The sequence below is a fragment of the Triturus cristatus genome, chromosome 8, assembly GCF_964204655.1.
Source record: "Triturus cristatus chromosome 8, aTriCri1.1, whole genome shotgun sequence".
Taxonomy (NCBI): domain Eukaryota; kingdom Metazoa; phylum Chordata; class Amphibia; order Caudata; family Salamandridae; genus Triturus; species Triturus cristatus.
The window spans coordinates 1,531,526,492-1,531,547,456 of NC_140591.1; the positions used below are offsets into that span (position 1 = coordinate 1,531,526,492).

Here is a 20,965-nt window from a genome sequence, read left to right on the forward strand (position 1 = left end):
CTCCGAGGAGCTCAGCTGAGAGGGTTATAAGAAGGTAAATGAGACTTTGAAATTGTTCCTGTGCTAATGTGTAATCAGAGAATGCTTTGAAATGGAAAAAGAATAGGCTTGGATACAAGATAGCAGAGGAATTATTCCCCTGTTGCAGTAATAATCTATTTATCTGAAGCTATTACATAACCATTCTTAACAAAGCAGATAATTAATGTTCATGTTGGCAAACACTGAACCATTTCTTCCTAGATGCAGCTGGTTAGAGCTCCATATGTCTGATTCATTTGAATAATAACAGATGTGGTGTTATCAATGCACAAACAAATATATATATATATTGTACTAAGGGATGGAATATTGGGACTCATCACAATTAACTTTAAGGAACTATATATGGTCATAGCCCACGTTTCCAGAGGCTGATAGTCTTGAATCGAGATAGAAAATGTCCTGAAGTTTTTCACTCCTTGAACACCACGGTTACTACCCATTGGTCGAACTTCTCTGCGATTGGATTTTCATGTGAAGTTGGGACTTTCACACCTCCTGTAAGTTTTGGCAAGAACTCAGCATCATAAATCCAGTATTAAAATCTCAAGGAAAATGGATTTAAAGCTACCTGGCGAGAGAATAGCACCAACTGGCACTTGCAAGGAAATATTGTGGTTTGTGGGAAAATTACAAGGAGGCTTCAATGTAGGGAAAAGAATCAACTCAGAGAGCTATGGGTCGCCAATAATTGTGATCCACAGGCGTCTCGGCTAGCATGATAAAAATCTTTCCAGACCCTCACTTGTAAGTAGACATTTGTCAACTAATATACACTAATGTTGCCTAACTTATAAAACCTTAGGTGAGGGGTCAAAGTGTCCATTGACAGATGGCCTTCACTTGATGCAAGAGAGTGAAAACTATGGGCCTGATGTAGAGCTCGGCGGACGGGTTACTCTGTCACAACAGTGAAGGATATCCAGTTAGCTGAAATATGAATCCCATAGGATAATATGGGATTTATATTTCGGCGGACAGGATCTCCGTCACAGTTGTAATGGAGTAACCCGTCCGCCGAGCTCTACATCAGGCCTTAAAGTTTGTCAATGTTGAGTTGAATGCCCATCGCCTCAAATGCAAAAATTAAGAGAAATGCATTTTGGTAAAAATCATAGTGATAAATAGGGATTAAAATAAAGACAACATTCATACTCAATCTCCATCATGATAGTGTCCAGGATGCAGTAACTATGATTTGCGCATGTGTGGTTGTGCAAATATTTTGCTTACTTAGAGATATCTCAAGCACAAATGGAGTGCTGAGGAGAGCACTGGATAGACATCAAAAGTGAAAAGGGACTTGCCTTATTCCACAAAAGCGTGACAGCTTAAGCGGGCATGCATACAAAAAGACCTTTGGATAGTGTAAGAAATTGCATTTTACACTGGTTTTAAATTTCCTGAGAAAATCTAAATTTGACTATGTGCATGAGAAAGGATCCCTGTCTGACAATGGCTAAACATAATACATGCCACTTTCCAACTACAGGACTCTTTCCAATGTCACGTCCTTGCAAAAGAGAACCTATCATCTGTGGAAGCCCAGAGAAAGGTTTTATCTTTATTACACAATAGCCTTGCTGCTGTGCAGAAGGGATTCAGACTCAGCCACAGGATGGATTCACACTGGGCACTGGGGGAAAGGAAAGAGACTGAGGAATCGGCCAAAGGACAGGTGATCCTTCTAAACATTTCTGGAGCTTTTGTAACACTCATCACAATTTATCACTGAAGCAGCCAGGAAAATGTGACATTTCTGCAAGGAAGCACTAGACCAGATTCTAACATTGCAGCATAACTTAAAGGTCTTCAGTGGCACCCTCTCGCCCTATATTCGTGCTCAGTGCACAGATCACAGGGCAGGCATCTGTCCTTAAATAACCCAGTCATGTCCTCAGTTAAACACTTAGCGGAAATCGAAGTCTGCAAATGGTGGCTATCCATTAAAAGGAATAACGCTGGTTCCTTTTAGACTGTTGCAGGACATATTTATTGATAACAAAGTATGCACCCGAGATACTATTGCATTAGGGTGAAGGCTACTAAAGCTGAAATGCCTAAAAGGTTTCATCTAAAAATGATTTCTGCATATTAACATAAGAAAATGCATATATGAGTAGGGAACAACTTACCAACTGGATCCACAACGTCTATGTGATCAACAAAGTCCCTCTTCCCAAGGTAAACCGTGAGCTGTGAGAAGAGATAGGGAGAGAAGACATTAGCCAATATTGTATAGTGCAATGGATTTATTTTCTTGATGATATCCAGATCGCAGTATTCTGTAGGGGTCACTGATAGAAAATCAAAAACAGAAATATTATGTGGACATAATATCGTTACAAAAACATCGAGGACCAAAACATCGAGAAGGTAAGTGTAAATAGGTAAGTATAGGTTTGCTATTTTTAACTCCAAGTCTATGCACCTGAAGATATATGTATATATATCATCAAGGTAAATATATGTGGAGTTATGTATGGTAAAACTTTGCTTACCTATAGAAACTTACAGTCATGATATTTGTGTTCTTGATATTTTGGTCCACAATATTTCTGTGTCCGTTATTCTGTCTAAATACCTTCTTTGGCTCAGCCTACAATATACAGGGTGCAATTAATCTCTCTTTAATCATTCAAATCTATCATTATGGAAAATATTCACATATTACAGGCACATTTTTGGATTCAATGGTGGTTTAAGGATGAAGTCTGTTAGGGCGATTCTTGATACCAGAATGCAGAGCCGAAGAATTTCGGTACTGCTGTAGTGAACTTTTCAGTAGATGAATATTGCGATTTTGGGGAAATCAGCATAGTGGTAACAAACCTCCATCCTAAGTAGGGAAACAGAAATTACAATGCAGCAGTTACGATGCATGCCGTTTCAACGCGGTCTTTACTACACATTTGGCATTACCACGTATAACCTTTACCACGCAGGATTTTCCAACGCATATGCCTTTACCACGCATTACTTTACAGTGAATTTTGTTGTAAAGGCATGAATGATACAGGCATGTGACTTTAAAATGTAAGCATTAGGTACGAATATATGTATTAGAAACATGCTTTTTTTAAAGGGGTTAGGGTGAGCATTTGTTAGGGTTTAGGGTGGGTGTGGAATGCATGTTAAATATACGTATTACACATTTTCATATATATATATATATATATATATATATATATATATATATATATGTATATATATATATATATTCACTGAAAAAAACATAGGTTTCAGGGACGTTATAGTTAGTTGGACATTTCACTCGTACAAAGCCAGAGAAATTCCGCCGTTATAGTTAGTTCAGCTAACTATAACTTGCACCCCCGCAATGTACTGCTGATGACGTCACATATTACATCATTCATGACATGGTTTGTGACATCACTGATGACATCACTGATGACATCTCAAATGACATCACTGATGACATCATCCAGTGACTGTGTGTTTCTTTAAAGTTTAAATATGTTTTATATATATGCCAAGGTGTATGAAGAATGAGTGGGTGTATAAGTGTCTGGATGGAGGATTTAGTACGTGCGTGAATGACTGTTTAAGTGAGTGATTAAATGTGTCTTACTGAATGCATGGGTTAGTGACAAAACTGTGTGAATGTCTGTATCAGTTTGTCTGTTGTTGTATAAGCTGCTGCATGGGTTGGTCAGTAGCTACATGAGTATCTATATGGGTTATCGATTGGTTGCCTGAGTATTTGTATGGGTGCCTGAGTGTGTGTGTGGGTGGGTGGGAGGTGTGTGACTATGTGCATAGATGTTTGAGTGGCTGATTCACTGGGTGTATGGGTTCCAGAGTGCATGTGGAAACAGCTGTATGGGTGTGTGAGTGAGTGTATGGGTGTGGGTGTGGTGGTGAGTGAATGGATGTCTCAGTGGTACATGTTGAAGTAACTACATATGTAAAAGGCAGTGTATGTGAGAGTTGGAGTATATAAATGGCTCTAAGTGAGAGTCAGTGATTGTGAGAGTGGCTGTATGGATGAGTGTGTACTTGTATCAGTGATGGTATAAGAGAGTAGGTATGTGTTTGTTTCTGTATGAATACGTGATGTGGTGTGTGTATAACTGTATAGGTGAATAAATGGAAGTGTGATTAATTATTTGCATGACTGACAAGGTGTGTGAGTAACTCTGGATGAGTGGTGGTGTGTGAGTGTCTGTATAGGTGTATGAGTGCATATGATAGTGTTGTATTGATGAGTGACTGCACGTATGAGTGATTGTATGGGTGTCAGAAGGTACCTCAAGTTCCACAGAAGCAGAAGTGACGATTACTCCCAATGCCCCTGCATCAGTGCAGCCACCAAGCAAGGGTAACGGCACTAGCACGGGGGAAAGGGGAAGTGGAAGAGAAGAGAAGAGACTGCCTCAGGATGGTGTATAACCTCTAGGTGGTGATTCTGCCTTCTCTGCTGATTCTTCTGTAGTGTATGGTTCTTCACTGGCACGTCTTAACGAGGTACACCTAATGCACAGAGGTAAAGAGGGAATTACAAGAACATCCTACTCTCCTAATCTTCCTAATGACTTTTAGATTCCTCTGCTCCTACCTTTTACTCCTACAGGCTTGCTACTCTTCTATGTAGTGATATTCTTTGTAATCTTTTAGTTATACAGACTTGCACATTTGCAGGTTTAAGAAATAGGTTCCATCTTCTGATAAAGAATTTGATATGTACATAAATAATGAATTAACGAATACTCTCCTATCTTGCAGGTTCTGTAGTGAAGAAGGTCTGGGTCGGTTCAACAACTTCTTCAACAAAAGATGCGCGCAAAAAGGTACAGGGAAAGGTTAAATAGGGAGGAAAGGAAAAGGAAAGGTCGCCAAGGGGAGGAGAGGAAATTGGAGGTTGGGCGCAGACGCGCACTCACAGACTTTAGTCGTTGGCTCAGTCTTGGTTTCTTTTAGTTCACTGGGAAATCTGATACTCAGCCACTCCGGGTAACAGCTTCCTTCTCAGATGAGCAAACGAAGATTCCAGCCAGAAGAATTCTCAGTAACTTTCTTGACTGAAACTTGGGTAACCAAAAACCGCTAACTTGATTATTCGGCTACTAGCGGTTGATTCGGTTCTGTGGATTATTCCGAAAATATCTCTCTCAAGTTCCAGAACAGTTCTCCTCAGGATTCTGGAGCACACAGAAAACACTAGCTTCTCTCAGGATATCTCGATTGAAGTGCGCAGTTTGCCGCGCGCCCAACCGTCAAGTCAAAGATGTACAGCAAATGACGGCAAGAGCCGCGGCCATCTTGAAAGGTCCAACTGTACATAGAACATTATAAGTCTCGATATAGGTTCACCACTTGCGGCTTCACAAGAATCCGCTGTCTCTTTGGTTTTTGCCACATATGGTGCACCGCTGACACCACATGAGTCTGCTTCCTGACAGTACCCCCTCTCAAAGGCCGATTCATCGGCCCAGGTTTGAAGGGGTATCGAATATGAAATCTTTTTAAGAGTCGAGGAGCATGAATGTTCTTAGCTAACTCCCAGGAGCGATCTTCTGGTCCATAACCTTTCCAGTCTACTAAGTAGTAAAGCCCAACTCTAGTTCTTTTGGAATCTAATATATCTTTGACCTCATATTCAGGATGTCCATTAATCACTAGGGGCGCTGGAGGCTTCACTATTCTCGTGTTTGGAGTGCATCTTTTAATCAGAGAGACATGGAAAACTGGATGAATACCTGTATTTGAGGGCAATTTTAATTTTACCGCTACAGGGCTTAGTACTTTTTCAATTAGGTAAGGTCCCACAAAACGTGGCTGAAATTTCCGATTACCCTTGAGATGGAGATTACGTGTAGATAACCAAACCAAATCACCCACCCTGTAATCTGGAGCCCTTTTTCTATGTTTGTCTGCCTGTTTCTTATAATTCGCTTTAGCCTTGACTAAATTGGATTCTGCCGATCTGCGAGTGTTAACAAGATCTTGCATGAGGTCTCTGACTGCTGGAACCCCCATATCTCCCTGTCCCATGAAAGGGTTTGGATGTCTACCATAATTGAGGAAGAAAGGAGAAAACCCAGTAGACACATTTTTTGCATTATTACATGCAAACTCTGCCATCCATAAAAAATCAGACCATTCACCCTCCTGATCCAGAAGGAACATTCTCAGATATTGTTCCAACTCTTGGTTGACTCTTTCGGTCTGCCCGTCTGTTTCAGGATGATAACTGGTGGAAAATCTGGTCTCTACTCCCAACCCTTGCATGAAGGCTCTCCAAAAATGGGATACAAACTGAGACCCTCTATCTGAAATCAGGATTTTTGGGACTCCATGAATCTTAACAATGTGCTCACTGAATAGTTTGGCTAACTCCCTCGCAGTAGGTACCCCTTTTAAAGGTATGAAATGGCTCATCTTAGTGAAGGTGTCAACAAACACTAACACAGTGTTATACCCATGACTCGGAGGCAGATCCACTATGAGATCCATGGTGACTGTGTGCCAAGGTTGGGAGGGGGTGGGCAAAGGATGCAAAAGGCCTGATGGGGCTTGTCTCATGGCCTTTCCTTGGGCACAGGTTGGACACGTTCCCACATATTGTATGACACTGGACCGAATCTCTGGCCACCAAAAATATCGTTGAATGAGCTCGAGAGTCTTTTGAATACCTTTTTGCCCAGCCAAAGGTTGATCATGGCATGCTTGCATTGCTTTGTGCTGAAGTTCTGCAGTGGGTAAATACAGGGCACCTTGAACGTAGGGTAACTGTTCGACGATTTCTCGTATAGAATCCTGTTGAACCCAAGTCTGTATCTCTTCTGGAGACAACCTTTTCTTTACTTCTTCTTTGAAATCAACCAAATCAAGCGTACAAATGATCTTGGTTTCTGGGATGATAGTCTTTTGAGTCATTGGAGGCTCTTGAACTTCTGTCTGAATTCGGGACAATGCATCCGCCTTTCCGTTCTTATTTCCTGGGCGGTAGGTAATCACAAAATCAAAGTCTGCAAAATAGAGAGACCATCTTAAGAGACGAGGGGTCAAAGTTCTAGCAGATTTCAGAAATTGTAAATTCTTGTGATCAGAATAAACTGTAACTGTATGACGAGCTCCCAGCAAATAGTGTCGCCACTCTTCAAACGCATCTTTCACCGCCAACAATTCCTTCTCAGCAATTGTATAATTGACTTCAGCAGGCGTAAGTTTTCTAGAACGAAAAGCCACTGGATGAAGCTGTCCCGTTGTCTTGTGACGCTGAGACAGCACCCCACCAATGGCTAAATCTGAAGCATCCGCTTCCACAAAGAAGGGTTCTGCCGGATCTGCATGTAGCAAAATGGGAGCAGTAGTAAAGCTCTTCTTGAGAAACTCAAAAGCCATCTCAGCCTCTTCAGTCCAATGAAATTTCTGGCCTTTCTTCAAAAGTTTGGTGATAGGAATGATTCTCTGTGAGAATCCTTGAATGAAGCGACGATAAAAATTAGCAAATCCCAAGAATCGCTGTATCTCCTTAACGTTTCCTGGAGAGGGCCAATTTATAACTGAGTGAATCTTCTTTGGATCCATGGTCACTCCTGCTGAGGAAAGGACAAATCCGAGAAACTCCACTGTTTGCACACTGAAAGCACATTTTTCCAGTTTCACATACAATTGATGCAAACGCAGCCTTTCCAAAACCCTCCTTACATGGGTAGCATGTTCTTGTGGAAACTTGGAGAAAATCAAAATATCATCCAAATATACAATTGCAATTTTGTCAATCAAATCTCCCATGATATCATTAATAAAATGTTGAAAAGCGGCTGGTGCATTACAAAGGCCAAACGGCATAACTTGATATTCAAAGAGCCCATATTTAGTTCGAAATGCCGTTTTCCACTCATGGCCTTCTTTGACACGAATAAGATGGTATGCCCCGCTTAAATCTAATTTTGTGAAAATTTGAGCTTCCTTTACTTGATCAAGAAGGACGGAAATCAAGGGTAACGGGTATCGATTCTTGATGGTCACTCGGTTGAGGGCACGATAATCGATGCAAGTCCTAAGAGATCCTTCCTTCTTGGGGATGAAGAATAAAGGAGAGGATACTGGGGACTGTGAAGGCCTAATAAAACCATTAGCCAAATATCGATCTAAATACTCCTTGAGATAGCGATTTTCACCTTCAGTTAGGGCGTAGATCCTTGAACAAGGCAGAACCGCTCCCGGTTCCAATTCGATGGTACAATCATATGGACGATGTGGAGGTAATTTTTCTGCATCTTTTTCACAAAAGACTTCTTTAAACTCTTGGTACTCTGGGGGAATTTCTGTAGTACTGATGACACAAATTGATTCTCCTCCGCCAGATAACAAGGTTGCTTGAGAGGGTTCTGTACCTTCCTCAGAATCATGGTAACAATGTTCTAGACAATATTGGGAATTCATGAATACTGTTCGGTTTTCCCAATCTATAGTAGGATTATGGATAGTAAGCCATGGAAGCCCCAAAATCATCTGGAATTGAGGTGCATCAATGAGATTAAATTGAATGGTTTCACTATGGCCATCTGCTTGAATCAACTTCAAAGGTTCAGTGTGCTGAGTGATGGGTCCTGAGGAGAGATTAGTTCCATCTACTGCCCGAACTAATTCACTTCTTTCTTTACTGATGCCTTTTATTCCCATTCTTTGTGCATATTTTATGTCGCAGAAGTTTCCGGTGGCTCCAGAGTCGAGCATAATGGCCACCCCAGAAATTTCTTGCTCCCGAAACTGAATAGTCATATGCAAAATCAAATGAGGTGTCATGGTTTGTAAAGTGTTCATCACATAATGGGAATTCGGAGCCATCTTATCTTCTGACACCACCAGTGTGCTCCCCTCTACTGGTGGTGTTGCTCGTTTCCCTTCACCAAAGTTTTAGGCCTTTTCGGACACTCTTTTACAAAGTGTCCTGAATTTCCACAATACATACACAGTCTTTTCTGTCTTCGTTGTTCCTTCTCTTCTTTACTCAGAGGGCCTCTCACCATCCCAATCTGCATTGGTTCCACATCCGAAGAAGGCGTCTTATTGATCTCTTGTCGACTTCGATCAAATCTAGGAGGTTGGAAACGAAATTCTTTTCTTCTTTCACCTTTCCGTTCTGTCCAACGAAAATCGATTTCTAAAGCCAGATCCACTAAAGCTGATAATTCTGTAGGACGGTTAGGAATTTGAGCTAATGTGTCTTTGATTTCTTCTCGCAATCCTCGATAGAAGAGAGCCGCTCTTAAATCCCTTTGAATGGCCTCCAACATCTCCCCTAAGGATTTTAAACTAAAGCCTTCCGCCATTCCGCTTGGGTGGAAATTACTTCGTGGGCACTTCAATCTGTCAGAAGGTACCTCAAGTTCCACAGAAGCAGAAGTGACGATTACTCCCAATGCCCCTGCATCAGTGCAGCCACCAAGCAAGGGTAACGGCACTAGCACGGGGGAAAGGGGAAGTGGAAGAGAAGAGAAGAGACTGCCTCAGGATGGTGTATAACCTCTAGGTGGTGATTCTGCCTTCTCTGCTGATTCTTCTGTAGTGTATGGTTCTTCACTGGCACGTCTTAACGAGGTACACCTAATGCACAGAGGTAAAGAGGGAATTACAAGAACATCCTACTCTCCTAATCTTCCTAATGACTTTTAGATTCCTCTGCTCCTACCTTTTACTCCTACAGGCTTGCTACTCTTCTATGTAGTGATATTCTTTGTAATCTTTTAGTTATACAGACTTGCACATTTGCAGGTTTAAGAAATAGGTTCCATCTTCTGATAAAGAATTTGATATGTACATAAATAATGAATTAACGAATACTCTCCTATCTTGCAGGTTCTGTAGTGAAGAAGGTCTGGATCGGTTCAACAACTTCTTCAACAAAAGATGCGCGCAAAAAGGTACAGGGAAAGGTTAAATAGGGAGGAAAGGAAAAGGAAAGGTCGCCAAGGGGAGGAGAGGAAATTGGAGGTTGGGCGCAGACGCGCACTCACAGACTTTAGTCGTTGGCTCAGTCTTGGTTTCTTTTAGTTCACTGGGAAATCTGATACTCAGCCACTCCGGGTAACAGCTTCCTTCTCAGATGAGCAAACGAAGATTCCAGCCAGAAGAATTCTCAGTAACTTTCTTGACTGAAACTTGGGTAACCAAAAACCGCTAACTTGATTATTCGGCTACTAGCGGTTGATTCGGTTCTGTGGATTATTCCGAAAATATCTCTCTCAAGTTCTAGAACAGTTCTCCTCAGGATTCTGGAGCACACAGAAAACACTAGCTTCTCTCAGGATATCTCGATTGAAGTGCGCAGTTTGCCGCGCGCCCAACCGTCAAGTCAAAGATGTACAGCAAATGACGGCAAGAGCCGCGGCCATCTTGAAAGGTCCAACTGTACATAGAACATTATAAGTCTCGATATAGGTTCACCACTTGCGGCTTCACAAGAATCCGCTGTCTCTTTGGTTTTTGCCACATATGGTGCACCGCTGACACCACATGAGTCTGCTTCCTGACAATGGGTGAATGAGTGGATGTGTGTGTAGACCTAGGAATCAGTGAGTGCGTATGTAGTAACTGGTATTGGTGTGCCGATGGTTTCGAAAATGGTAGTCTGTATTTTACAGTGGGTGTATCAAAGCTTATATTAGGGTGTGAGAAGGTGCATCAGATTTTCACGTGGATGATGTCATCAGTGATGTAATCAGTGATGTTATTTGAGATGTCATCAGTGATGTCATCAGTGATGTTACTGACCATGTCACAAATTTCTAAGGTTTTTTAAATGCTAATTTCTAACAATAACGTGCCTGAAACCTATGGTTCTTCCTGTGAATTGCTATGGTTTTTTAAATGCTCATTTCTAACTATAACGTCCCTGAAACCTATGGTTTTTTCAGTGAATTTCAAAGGTTTTTTAAATGCCAATTTCTAACTATACCATAGCAGTCTCATTTTCAGAGTGGTGGAGAAAGGTGAGAGTGGCCTCCAAACACCTTTTAGCAATCCCACTGTTTGGGATTTACTGGAGGTAACAGGAGGGGTAGTTAGCCCCCAACATCAACCTTGGGGGCCAACTACCCCTTTTATTACCTCCAGTAAGTCCCACACAGCAAGATTGCTAAATTGTTATATCAGGCCCCGCCCCCTCCCTGCACCACTGTGCAAACACGCCCCCTGGCACGTTACAAATTGGGAGATTAATTCCCCTTGAGACCTGAGGGTCCCTGGGGGCCAACTAGCCCACCAGGTACCTCCAATAAGCACCAGAGAGATGCATTGCAGAGAGGTGTAAAAAGGAGCGTGGCTTCGGAACACCTCTCTGCAACGCAGCTCTGTGGCGCATACTGGAGGTACCTGGTGGGCTAGTTGGCCCCCAGGGACCCTCAGGATTCAAGGGGACTTAATTGCCCGATTTACAATGCACCAGGGGACATATTTGCACACTTGTTTTATTAGGCCCTGCCCCCTCCCTGCACCACTGTGCAAGCGCGCACCCTGGCGCTTTGTAAATTGGGAGAATAATTCACCTTGAGTCCTGTGGGAGCCGGCATTGCTTTTGAGCAAGGGGAGATGCTGACATGCAGCTCCTCTTGCACAAAAGCAATTCTGCTTTGCTTCCTTGAAGCAAGAGCAGGTTTGCCTGCTCTCTCTTCAAGGAAGGAAAACAGCGTATGCTATGGCAGGGCGGGAGCCGCACGGCTCCTGCCCTACCATAGCAAACAGCAGTGTCCTGGGGGTGGGCACTCCGGGACACTGCAGGAGCTGGGGCTGGGGTTGGCGGTCCCCAGGGCCATTTCAAAGCCCTGGGGAGGTGGTTGTCCCTGGGGCCCGGGGGTCCGCAATGGACCCACCCGTATTTAAATATTAAGTGCCCCAGGGAGGTTGTGGTCCCCAGGGCAGTGTGGGGGACTTGAGCCCCCCCACACTAATTATTCTGTATGGCCCTGGGGAGGTGGCGGTCCCCAGGGTTAGGGTGGCCCGCAAGGACCCCCGCCTATTTTCGCCAATGCCCCAGGAAGGTGGCTGTCCCCGTGGCAGCGTGGGGGGCTGGGACCCCCCATGCATTTATTTTCAAAGCCCCCGCTCATTAATATGAAGCACGGGAGCCCGCGCTTAATTTTTTCTAAAATTTTCGGCTGGATTCGCAACCCCAACCCGAATTCCGCTGAAATTATGAAAAAAATTCTTTTTTGGGACCTGGCTTGTGGGGCCCCCTGAGCAGGCCTAGGGGGTCAGGGTGTTTCTCCCCTGCCCCCTTTTCTTCTTTTTTACCCTCTACCGAGTCACAAGATGGCTCCCAACAATTCCTGGTTTGTAGTGTTGGCAGCCTATCAGAGTGAAGCTCGTGCCCGGGAGGGTTCGCAAACCCTCCTTGGTTCTCAGGTATATAAAGTTTTTCTTTCTTTAATTTCTCAGCCACTACTGAACGATTTACACCATTTAACAAAAAGGGCTCTCTCTGAACCAAGGGCTACCTTTTTGCCAAATTTGGTGTAATTCCGTTCAGCAGTTCGGGCTGTAGCTTTGTCTAACGTTTCCTATGGAAATTAACATGGGGAAAAAGTTTTGGGACCCCCTTTTTTTCTCGGCCCCCGCTTGCCTTGATGAATCACCTCAAAACTTTTAAGACGGGAGCTGACTGGAGCGGGCCACTAGTTTTGAAAATTTTGCAAAGATTCATCAAACGACGCCAAAGTTATTGGGAAAACAATAAAAGCTTTTTCAATAGAAACAAGGTCCTAACTATAACTACCTACTGGCCAGTAGGTAATATATAAATATATATATATATTTAGGGTGGGTATGGGTTTTGGGATGGCAAGGGGAATTTCGAGGTTTAGGGTGGGTATGGGTTTTGAGATGGCACGGGTAGCTTTAGAGTTTAGGGTAGGTATGGGTTTTGTGGTGGCACGGGTAATTTTAACTTTTAGGGTGGGTATGGGTTTTGGGATGACAAGGGTAATTTTAGGGATTAGGGTGAGTATGGGTTTTCAGGTGGCAAGGGTAATTTTAGGGTTTAGGGTGTGTATGTTTTTTTGGGTGGCAAGGGTATAAAATTACCCTTGCCACCCAAAAAAACATACACAGGTTTAAGGTGGGTATGGGTTTTGGGATGGCAAGGGTAATTTTCAGGTCTAGGGTGGGTATGGGTTCTGAGATGGCACGGCTACCTTTAGATTTTATGGTGGGTGTAGTTTTGTGGGTGGCAAGGGTAATTTTAGGGTTTAGTGTGGGTATGGGTTTTGGGATGGCAAGGGTAATTTTAGAGATTAGGGTGGGTATAGGGTTTGGGATGGCACAGGCAGCTTTAGATTTTATGGTGGGTGTAGTTTTGTGGGTGGCAAGGGTAATTTTAGGGTTTAGGGTGGGTATGGTTTTTGCGGTGGCTAGGGCTATTTTAGGGTTTAGGGGGGGTATGTTTTTTTGGGAGGCAAGGGTAATTTAGGGTTTAGGATAGGTATGGGTTTTGGGGTGGCAAGGGTAATTTTAGCATGTAGGATGGTTATGGGTTATGGGGCTGTGGGCTTTTAAGGACATATATATATATATGTGCGTGTGTGTGTATGTGTGTGTGTGAATTTACTGTCTCTCTCTCTATATATATATATATATATAATATATATAAATACATATATACACACACACACATGCACATTCATATGTATTTATGTGTGTGTAAATAATATGTACAAATAAAAATATATAAAATTATATATCCGTGTGTATATCTACATATATTGATTGTATATATATATATATATGTGTGTTTGTGTATACAAAACAGGTTTTGTACCTACCTGTATATCTTTTATAGCAATCATATGCCTTTCCCAAGCATGCTTTTATCACGTAAATGTAAGTATTTTTCCAGAAAACTATAAACCCTATCTATATATAAAGGGTATATACTTACCTGTGAAATACTTATAATTTCTTGTAAATCCTTTACAACACATATGCCTTTATCATTCATGCTTTTACAGCAACATTTGTTGTAAAGGCATGTGTGGTAATGGCACATGTGTGGTAAATGTTATGCGTGGACATGGCATTCGCAGTGTAACAGCATGCGTTACAACGGAATGCATGGTTCCGTTGTACATCACTCCTAAATAAAATCATACTTTCTCAATAAAAAATCATTTGCTGACAAACAATCTTTAGAATTAATTTTTTTTAGATTCCTCTCAAACTGAACAACCAGAGAGTCTTCCCTTCCTTATCCAAGTTAAACAGGGCCCAGGGGAGTATGGAAGAAATCAGTACTAAAGGTACATGGATCTTGGCTAGAATAGGCCTGGCAAACAAAACAAAGGCTCTTGTAAGTAATCCTTTTAGCCACAGGATGCAGAGAAGCAAGTGCAAGGCATTCACACTACCAGACTGACAACGGCCTCTCGAGCACTTGCATTGCTCTTATTACCCGGGACTCCGCGCAATCTTCACGCAACCCTACTCTGGATTCCTGCATCGCTTGGGACTCGAGGACTCTACGTTGCTCCACCAGTGAGGCTCCGTTCCCGTTGCCGCCGACTCGCGGGTCGCACCCGCACCTCGGGCATTCGCCTTCTCCCCCTTGACCCCGTGTGGTCATTACACCCCTTGGCTTTCGCCGGATAATTGTTTAATTGGGCGCTTCTGGCTATCGTTTCTGCTAACTTCCCAGGTAATCCTGTCATCTACCTGTCCTGAAGAGATCCCACTATTGCCACAGGGATCGAAACGTCGTCGACAACCATTTCTAAACTCCTCTATATTTATTATTCATATGTTGGAGTATGAGATGCTTAACTGACTTTTTGTTACTGCTTATTTATCTGCACTAAAAAAGTAACCTTTTAAGTCACTTGCCTGGGTTCTGGAAATCGGCTGATTTCCCTTTTACCCTGCCACTGTTAAAACTCACTCACTGTTTTGTTATTTTTGCCTTTAACATTTGTTTCGTATTAACCAATATTCTTTGCATTGACTTTATACATAAACCCAATTTTTCATTGGACTAATTGCGGCATTTTATTTATTCTTTTTGAATGGGACCACTGTTCCTGATAAATATGTACCTACCCTTTGTCCCGTCCAACTCCTAGGGTCTCCTTGTCTCTTACCTCGAACTTTCTAAAAGTGGCATTTTCATAATTGTAATTTAAAATTGGACTTCATCATAAGTTAGGATTTTTCATTACAGTTCCAAAGGCACCAAACATGAACTGGGCACTTGTTCTCATTTGGAAAGTACAGCTTATTAAATGTAATAAGGTAACGGCAATATTATTCTATGGCAGAGGTAGGCCTTGCAATGGTAAAAAAATAATTTTCGAGTTTTTCACTACCAGCACATGTAAAACTTAAAAGTACATGCTCATCTATTTAAATACACTTCACCCTGCTCTCTGGGACTTCCAGGGACTACCCTATGGGTGACTTGTATCTCTTTAAAAGGAAGATTTGGGCCTAGCAAAAGGTTTACTTTACTAGGTCGAAATGACAGTTTAAAACTGCGCACACACAGAATGCAATGGCAAGTCTGAGACATATTTAAAGTGCTACTTAAGTGGGTGGCACAATCTGAGAAGCAAGCCCACTAGTAGCATTTAATTTACAGGCCCTGGGCATGTCTAGTATAATTTTAATAGGGACTTACACGTAAATTAAATATGCCTATTCTACCATGTTTTAAAGAGAAATCATAAGCACTTTAGCACTTGTTAGCAGTGGTAAAATGTGCAGAATCATAAAACCAGCAACAACTAAGGCAAAAACAGGAGGGCTGAAGGCAAAAAGCTAGGAGGAAAACCATGCCAAGGATGCCAAATGTAACACACTCATATGTATGTGCGATTCCTAAGGAGGTGCAGTGCGTGTGGACTTTAATATGAATGATCTAAGAAGAGTGCAGAAGAGCAGTCCTCCATAGTAAACGTGTCTTGTTTGGTTCTGATAATTCAAGACAGTCAGAGACTAAGGTCCTCGTTTTAGAGGATGAGTCCGGCAGCCTTCTGATAACTGTAGGCGGGGGTTCAGCTACCCTCCTCACTGGACACCACCCCACTTAGTTGGTGGTGGTCTACAATATTCCCTATGGCAGTACTGCTGCTAACTTCACTGCCAGGACACTGCCACTACCTCCACTAACAGGAATGCCCATTCAGCAGACCAGATGGCAGCAGAAATGGTGTCAGGATATCCAACTGTCAATAGCGTTTCTAATTCTATTTTCCCCTGTATCCCTTGCATCTGGGACTACCACTGAAAGCATGGGGGATCACTTTGCATTCACCCCCATACTCTGGGAGAAAATTCCCAGCTCATTAGGGATGTTTCTCATATGGGTGTATATCAAGGCCTTGCAGAAGGACGACAGTCTGGCCATGCAAACCACTGCTTGGCAGAACTGATGCCACTCACTCTCTTATTTTTCCCTGACAAACACTCCCATCATGCCAGGGGTATGTCTAAGGGGTACAATAGCAGCTTCCATGTCTGTCACCTTTAAAGTTGGTAGTCCAGCTTCCTCGGATTTGGAAGAGGCAACATCTCAGCCAAAATGGCCATTTTGTGACTTTCCCCCAAACTTAAAGTGAACCCATATGCCCCCAAAGGAGCCATGCAGTGCAGAATGATTTGTGATCATTCTCTTCTCCCATGGGTTGATCGATATTCGTCTGAGGTTTTTAAAAAGTGGTAACTCAGCATGCAGAAAAAAAAATCAAACAATGCTGTACTCACTTTTTATAAGTTATGTTTTATCAAAGCATCATATTTTATCATAGCAGTCATATTTTGTCTGTCAATCATCTGAAATCGAAAATGCATTTTTATTTAAGACATACTTAGCAAATATATATATTTACAAATTGTTTGATTGTTTGACCTTAGCACTAAGTTAATTTGAAATAAGGTAAACCCTATATCTTGTGTTTTTTCAGAATCCTATGTTTCTGTCCAGCCCGCTTCGAAAAAGTAAACTTTCATAAATTAAATGAGTAATGTGCAGCCTTGGTGTGCCCTGCCTTACTAGCTCTGGCTGGACGTGCGTGCCAGGCCTTTAAATTTCACTGATAGGAAAACCTCTCTTCAACGTCACATATTTAGCCATTACTATAAATGTTTATAAAAGAGGTGCCCACACACATGCAAGACCCGTCGGGGCCTTTCCAAAAGATTAATAATAGAAGCTGTTAAGATTACATCCATTTTCCAAACATATCTTCAACAATCGGAGTTATTCTAGGTAATGATGTCAAATTAAAAAAGAACATGCGTTTCCAAAACAATGTCCTAAATCCTTTTCTAACATTGCCACAACGTGCTGCTGTTACGCGGTAGTCAAGAGAGTGCCCAACTTCTGAAAGAACGTTTTATGAGTAGTTTTGAGAGTTTTCTTAATTCATGGTGCAGCCAGCTGATGTAAAGGTCTCCCTGCTGCAGTATTAATAGCTCTGGACTGAATCCATGCCCTTTTCCCCAGGAATAAACAGGACTCCCTGAGAATAGCGCGTAGCTAACAATACAGGCTAATGCTCGCAGTGCCATGGTAACAATGAAAGGTTACATAAATCGACAGAGCAGGTGCAGAATTAGAACAAATGTTTATTGCAAAACGGCTCTAAAGTGCAGATTTTTACAGCGGCTCCTCCGTTGTACCCACTGTACAATTGCCTCTGCAAACATGCTTACTTGATTTAGAAATGTTGATAGTGACATATCATGCGAGTTGCATGTGTGAGCCTTTCTTGTCTGTGTGGCCCAGAATAAGAGGCGCTGGACTCTGACTGTGGTGACGTTGCACTGATGCTGGTAAGAACTCACCTTCAGAGGTGAACACCACAGGCAGAAGGAGATGGTAAAATGTCTCCCTCTCAAGGGGGCAGCTGTTGATTAGGATGAAGGGGGGGGGGGGGGTGACAGCCTGAACTCTTCAGCCTTTTTGCTTGATTTTGCTATTTTTTTATTAGAGGACATTGGGGAAGTCAGAGGGAGTGGAGCAGGTCTATCAGAGATTATTTTAGGGCCCTGGTAAAAAGACCACACGGGGCACTGCCTTCTAGGTAAGAAAAAATGTCCTGGCAGCAAGAAAACACGGCACCTCCAGCATCACACAAACTGATTTCAGCACCTAGAGCATATTCTACTACAAAGAAGGGAGCAGCCACCGCGTTTCTAGCAAGTTCATGCTGCAGAATGTATCTTTTTTTATATGTAGGATGTAGTTTTGCAGCTTGAGGAATTTGCTTGATTCACAAGTGACCCACCCACCTCCAAGACGATGGAAGGAAGGAACAAGATACCAGTAAAAAAAGAAAAGAAAATCTGCAGATGGCGACCAAAGGTGAGTGCTTCCAGTGGAAGCAGTACAACCTCACAAGAGACACCAAATGGGGGTACGTCGACGCCCACAACAATATAGAACAAAAATAGAAGAAGGACTACAAAAAAGTGGAGGATTCTGGACCCAATCACTAGATGGTGAAATAATGTCCAGAATGTAAACCCAGAAAAGATTCACACTGCAAAATCTAGTGGGAGCAGCGCTGGCCTTCTGAGGAGGATTTTCTTCACATCAAGCACGGGATTTGAAACTGATAACATACCTGACCAGCACATGCAGCAAAGGGAATGAGGTATTTAACTGGATTAAACTGAGGCTACGCATCCCACCCCTATCTTGGAAAGTGGTTCACACCATCTTCTTACCATTCATTGACCCTTTATGGCTGTTTCATGACTGCATCTCATCTGGAATATTATTTCAATAACTGTGCTTTTTTGGTGTTAGTCATCTACAAATATTATCCTAATATGGATTTTAAAATATTTGTTGTTTCTTTATAACACCAAACAAGTGTAGAGCATTTAATATTAAAAAGATGTGGGTTATTTGCAGTATTGTGGTTGGGCACAAGTCTATTCAGGTTCTGGCAGACATCTGGGCAAATTGAGACCCAGGATGCCAAAGTTTTCCCTTCTCCATCCCAGAGGCAGATTCTCACTCTTGGGTGTGCAGCTCCTGAGATAGGAGACATAATAGTTGGCTCCATTTTCTACCAGCTGCCTCTATATTTTGGCCAACCATAGTCATTCCCCCAGATTTGGGCCTATCCACCATCCACTCTTGTGTTCAATGCGCCTTCCACAGAGTAATCCATGGCACTGGAAATGGGCGATTTGCAAGCAAATGCTACTTCATGAGAGATCACTGCCCATCATAGCATGAGGCGACCGACTTTCACAGACGTTATACACTGAGGTCTATGTGCAGTAGCCCCTGGCCTCTAACAGATATTGTCACCAAGCACTGTAACTCAATATCGCCGCGGCCGCTGCAGGTAAGAACGGTGGGTCCGGGTGGGGGGGAATTCCGAGAGACGACCACGAGACAAAATTATTTATTTCATTTCCCCCCGTGGTCGTCTCTCAAAATACCACCCCATCCGGCCCCACCACTCTTACCAGCTGCGGCTGCGGCTGCTCGATATCAAACCAGCCACACCAGGCCAACCTGCCACAATGTGTCCTTGTTCAGCAGATGCCACGCTTTGGGTAGACGAACAACATCCTGGACTGCAAGTGCATGATAAGAATTGTCTCAATTATTTCTAATATGAGTCTGGTGATCAATGACAGCAGGGTTAGAGCATTGATGTTACTAATTTTCTCCACAGATTTACGCAGCCGAGCATGCGATTCTTCTATAAAGACTGAAGCAGATCTGGCTCTAAAACGCATTGAGTGATTTTTGACACAGAGGGAAGAAGTAGTGGCAAATCCCACCTTTGGAACTTATAAACAAGAGTATGGTTCTTCAGGGTTCTTCAAGGTTTTTCCCTGTTGACACCAGTTTGATATTGGTGAATTCTTCCATTGTTCGGACACAATTATTCCTCGAGCGTCCACTTAAAAAGTGTGCCAATAACACCGGTCCTACTTCTCAGACTCTCCGCATCACGCGCCTGCTCAGCAGCGATCTTCAGAATGGACCAGTTTGCCACAGATCCATCGACTTCCCATACGATATTGAAGTGGAAGGTCTCCAGGATGGAGAAACTATGTGTGAACACTGGTAACTATGGGGGCTGTGGAATATTTTTATTGGGGCAGCCTGTCCATTCCATTGAATATCATGGGGTCTATACTGATCTCTCTATAAGGATTACATTTCCCAAACTTGCAAAGATAGGATTTGATTAACTTAGACACTCAAAGAGTCATTTCCCATTTCAAACCTTCTCTGTCATAAGAAAAAATCAAAATAGCTATTCAGTAGGGAAAGATTACCCAAGAAAGCCTTTCTTTTAGGTACGAAGGACGAGCTGCTCGGCCCTCTGTTCCCCAAATGTACAGTCTCAGGACAAACGATGTGCATGCTCAGCAAGAGACCAGACTCTCCCACAGCAGCTACAGTGGCTGCCCTCCTTCTCCAAAGGCCCAGCAATACATTACCCTGGTTTCTAATCACAGGCAAAGAGGGCTCCTTGCTTTAGTCAGAGTGGGGTGCTTGTTGCTAAAAGACACGGTGAGGAGAAGAAATCCAACAGTTTCGACTAAGCGCCTGCGCAGCTCCACAGAGGACACGAAACACTTCCTGCTGAATTGTAACTTGTGTAACTTCATAAAATCGAGCACAACCAGCAAGATACTCCAAAGAGAACAGCTAGATGACCCAGACAAACAGATTATTTTCCCCTTAAGCTGCCTTTTTGGGTATGCATCAAGACAAACTGGTCTGTAAATGAGGAAAAGCTGGGACCATTGGTTGAAACTTCAGCAAAACAGGGATGCGGTCAGCCTCGCCACCTCATTATTCCCAACAAACTACGGATTGGCAGAAACTTGCTATACACTACCCCATTTAGAAAACTCTAAGGGTCAGAGCAGATTCTTGGTGAACTGTGTCAAGAGCTTGCCTTTTAAAGAATAGATATGTTATGCG

At 42.8% G+C, this 20,965-nt stretch overlaps 1 protein-coding gene across 6 annotated transcripts in view; it reads right to left on the bottom strand.

The window, feature by feature from the left end:
• ARRB1 (arrestin beta 1) overlaps positions 1–20,965 on the bottom strand; it is a 793,940-nt gene that overhangs the window by 203,168 nt on the left and 569,807 nt on the right. For all 6 annotated transcript variants that reach the window (XM_085623377.1, XM_085623373.1, XM_085623376.1 and 3 more), the window contains one exon: positions 2,178–2,238. In XM_085623377.1, coding sequence (XP_085479503.1) covers positions 2,178–2,238 — 61 coding nt within the window. The remainder of the gene's footprint in view (positions 1–2,177; positions 2,239–20,965) is intronic.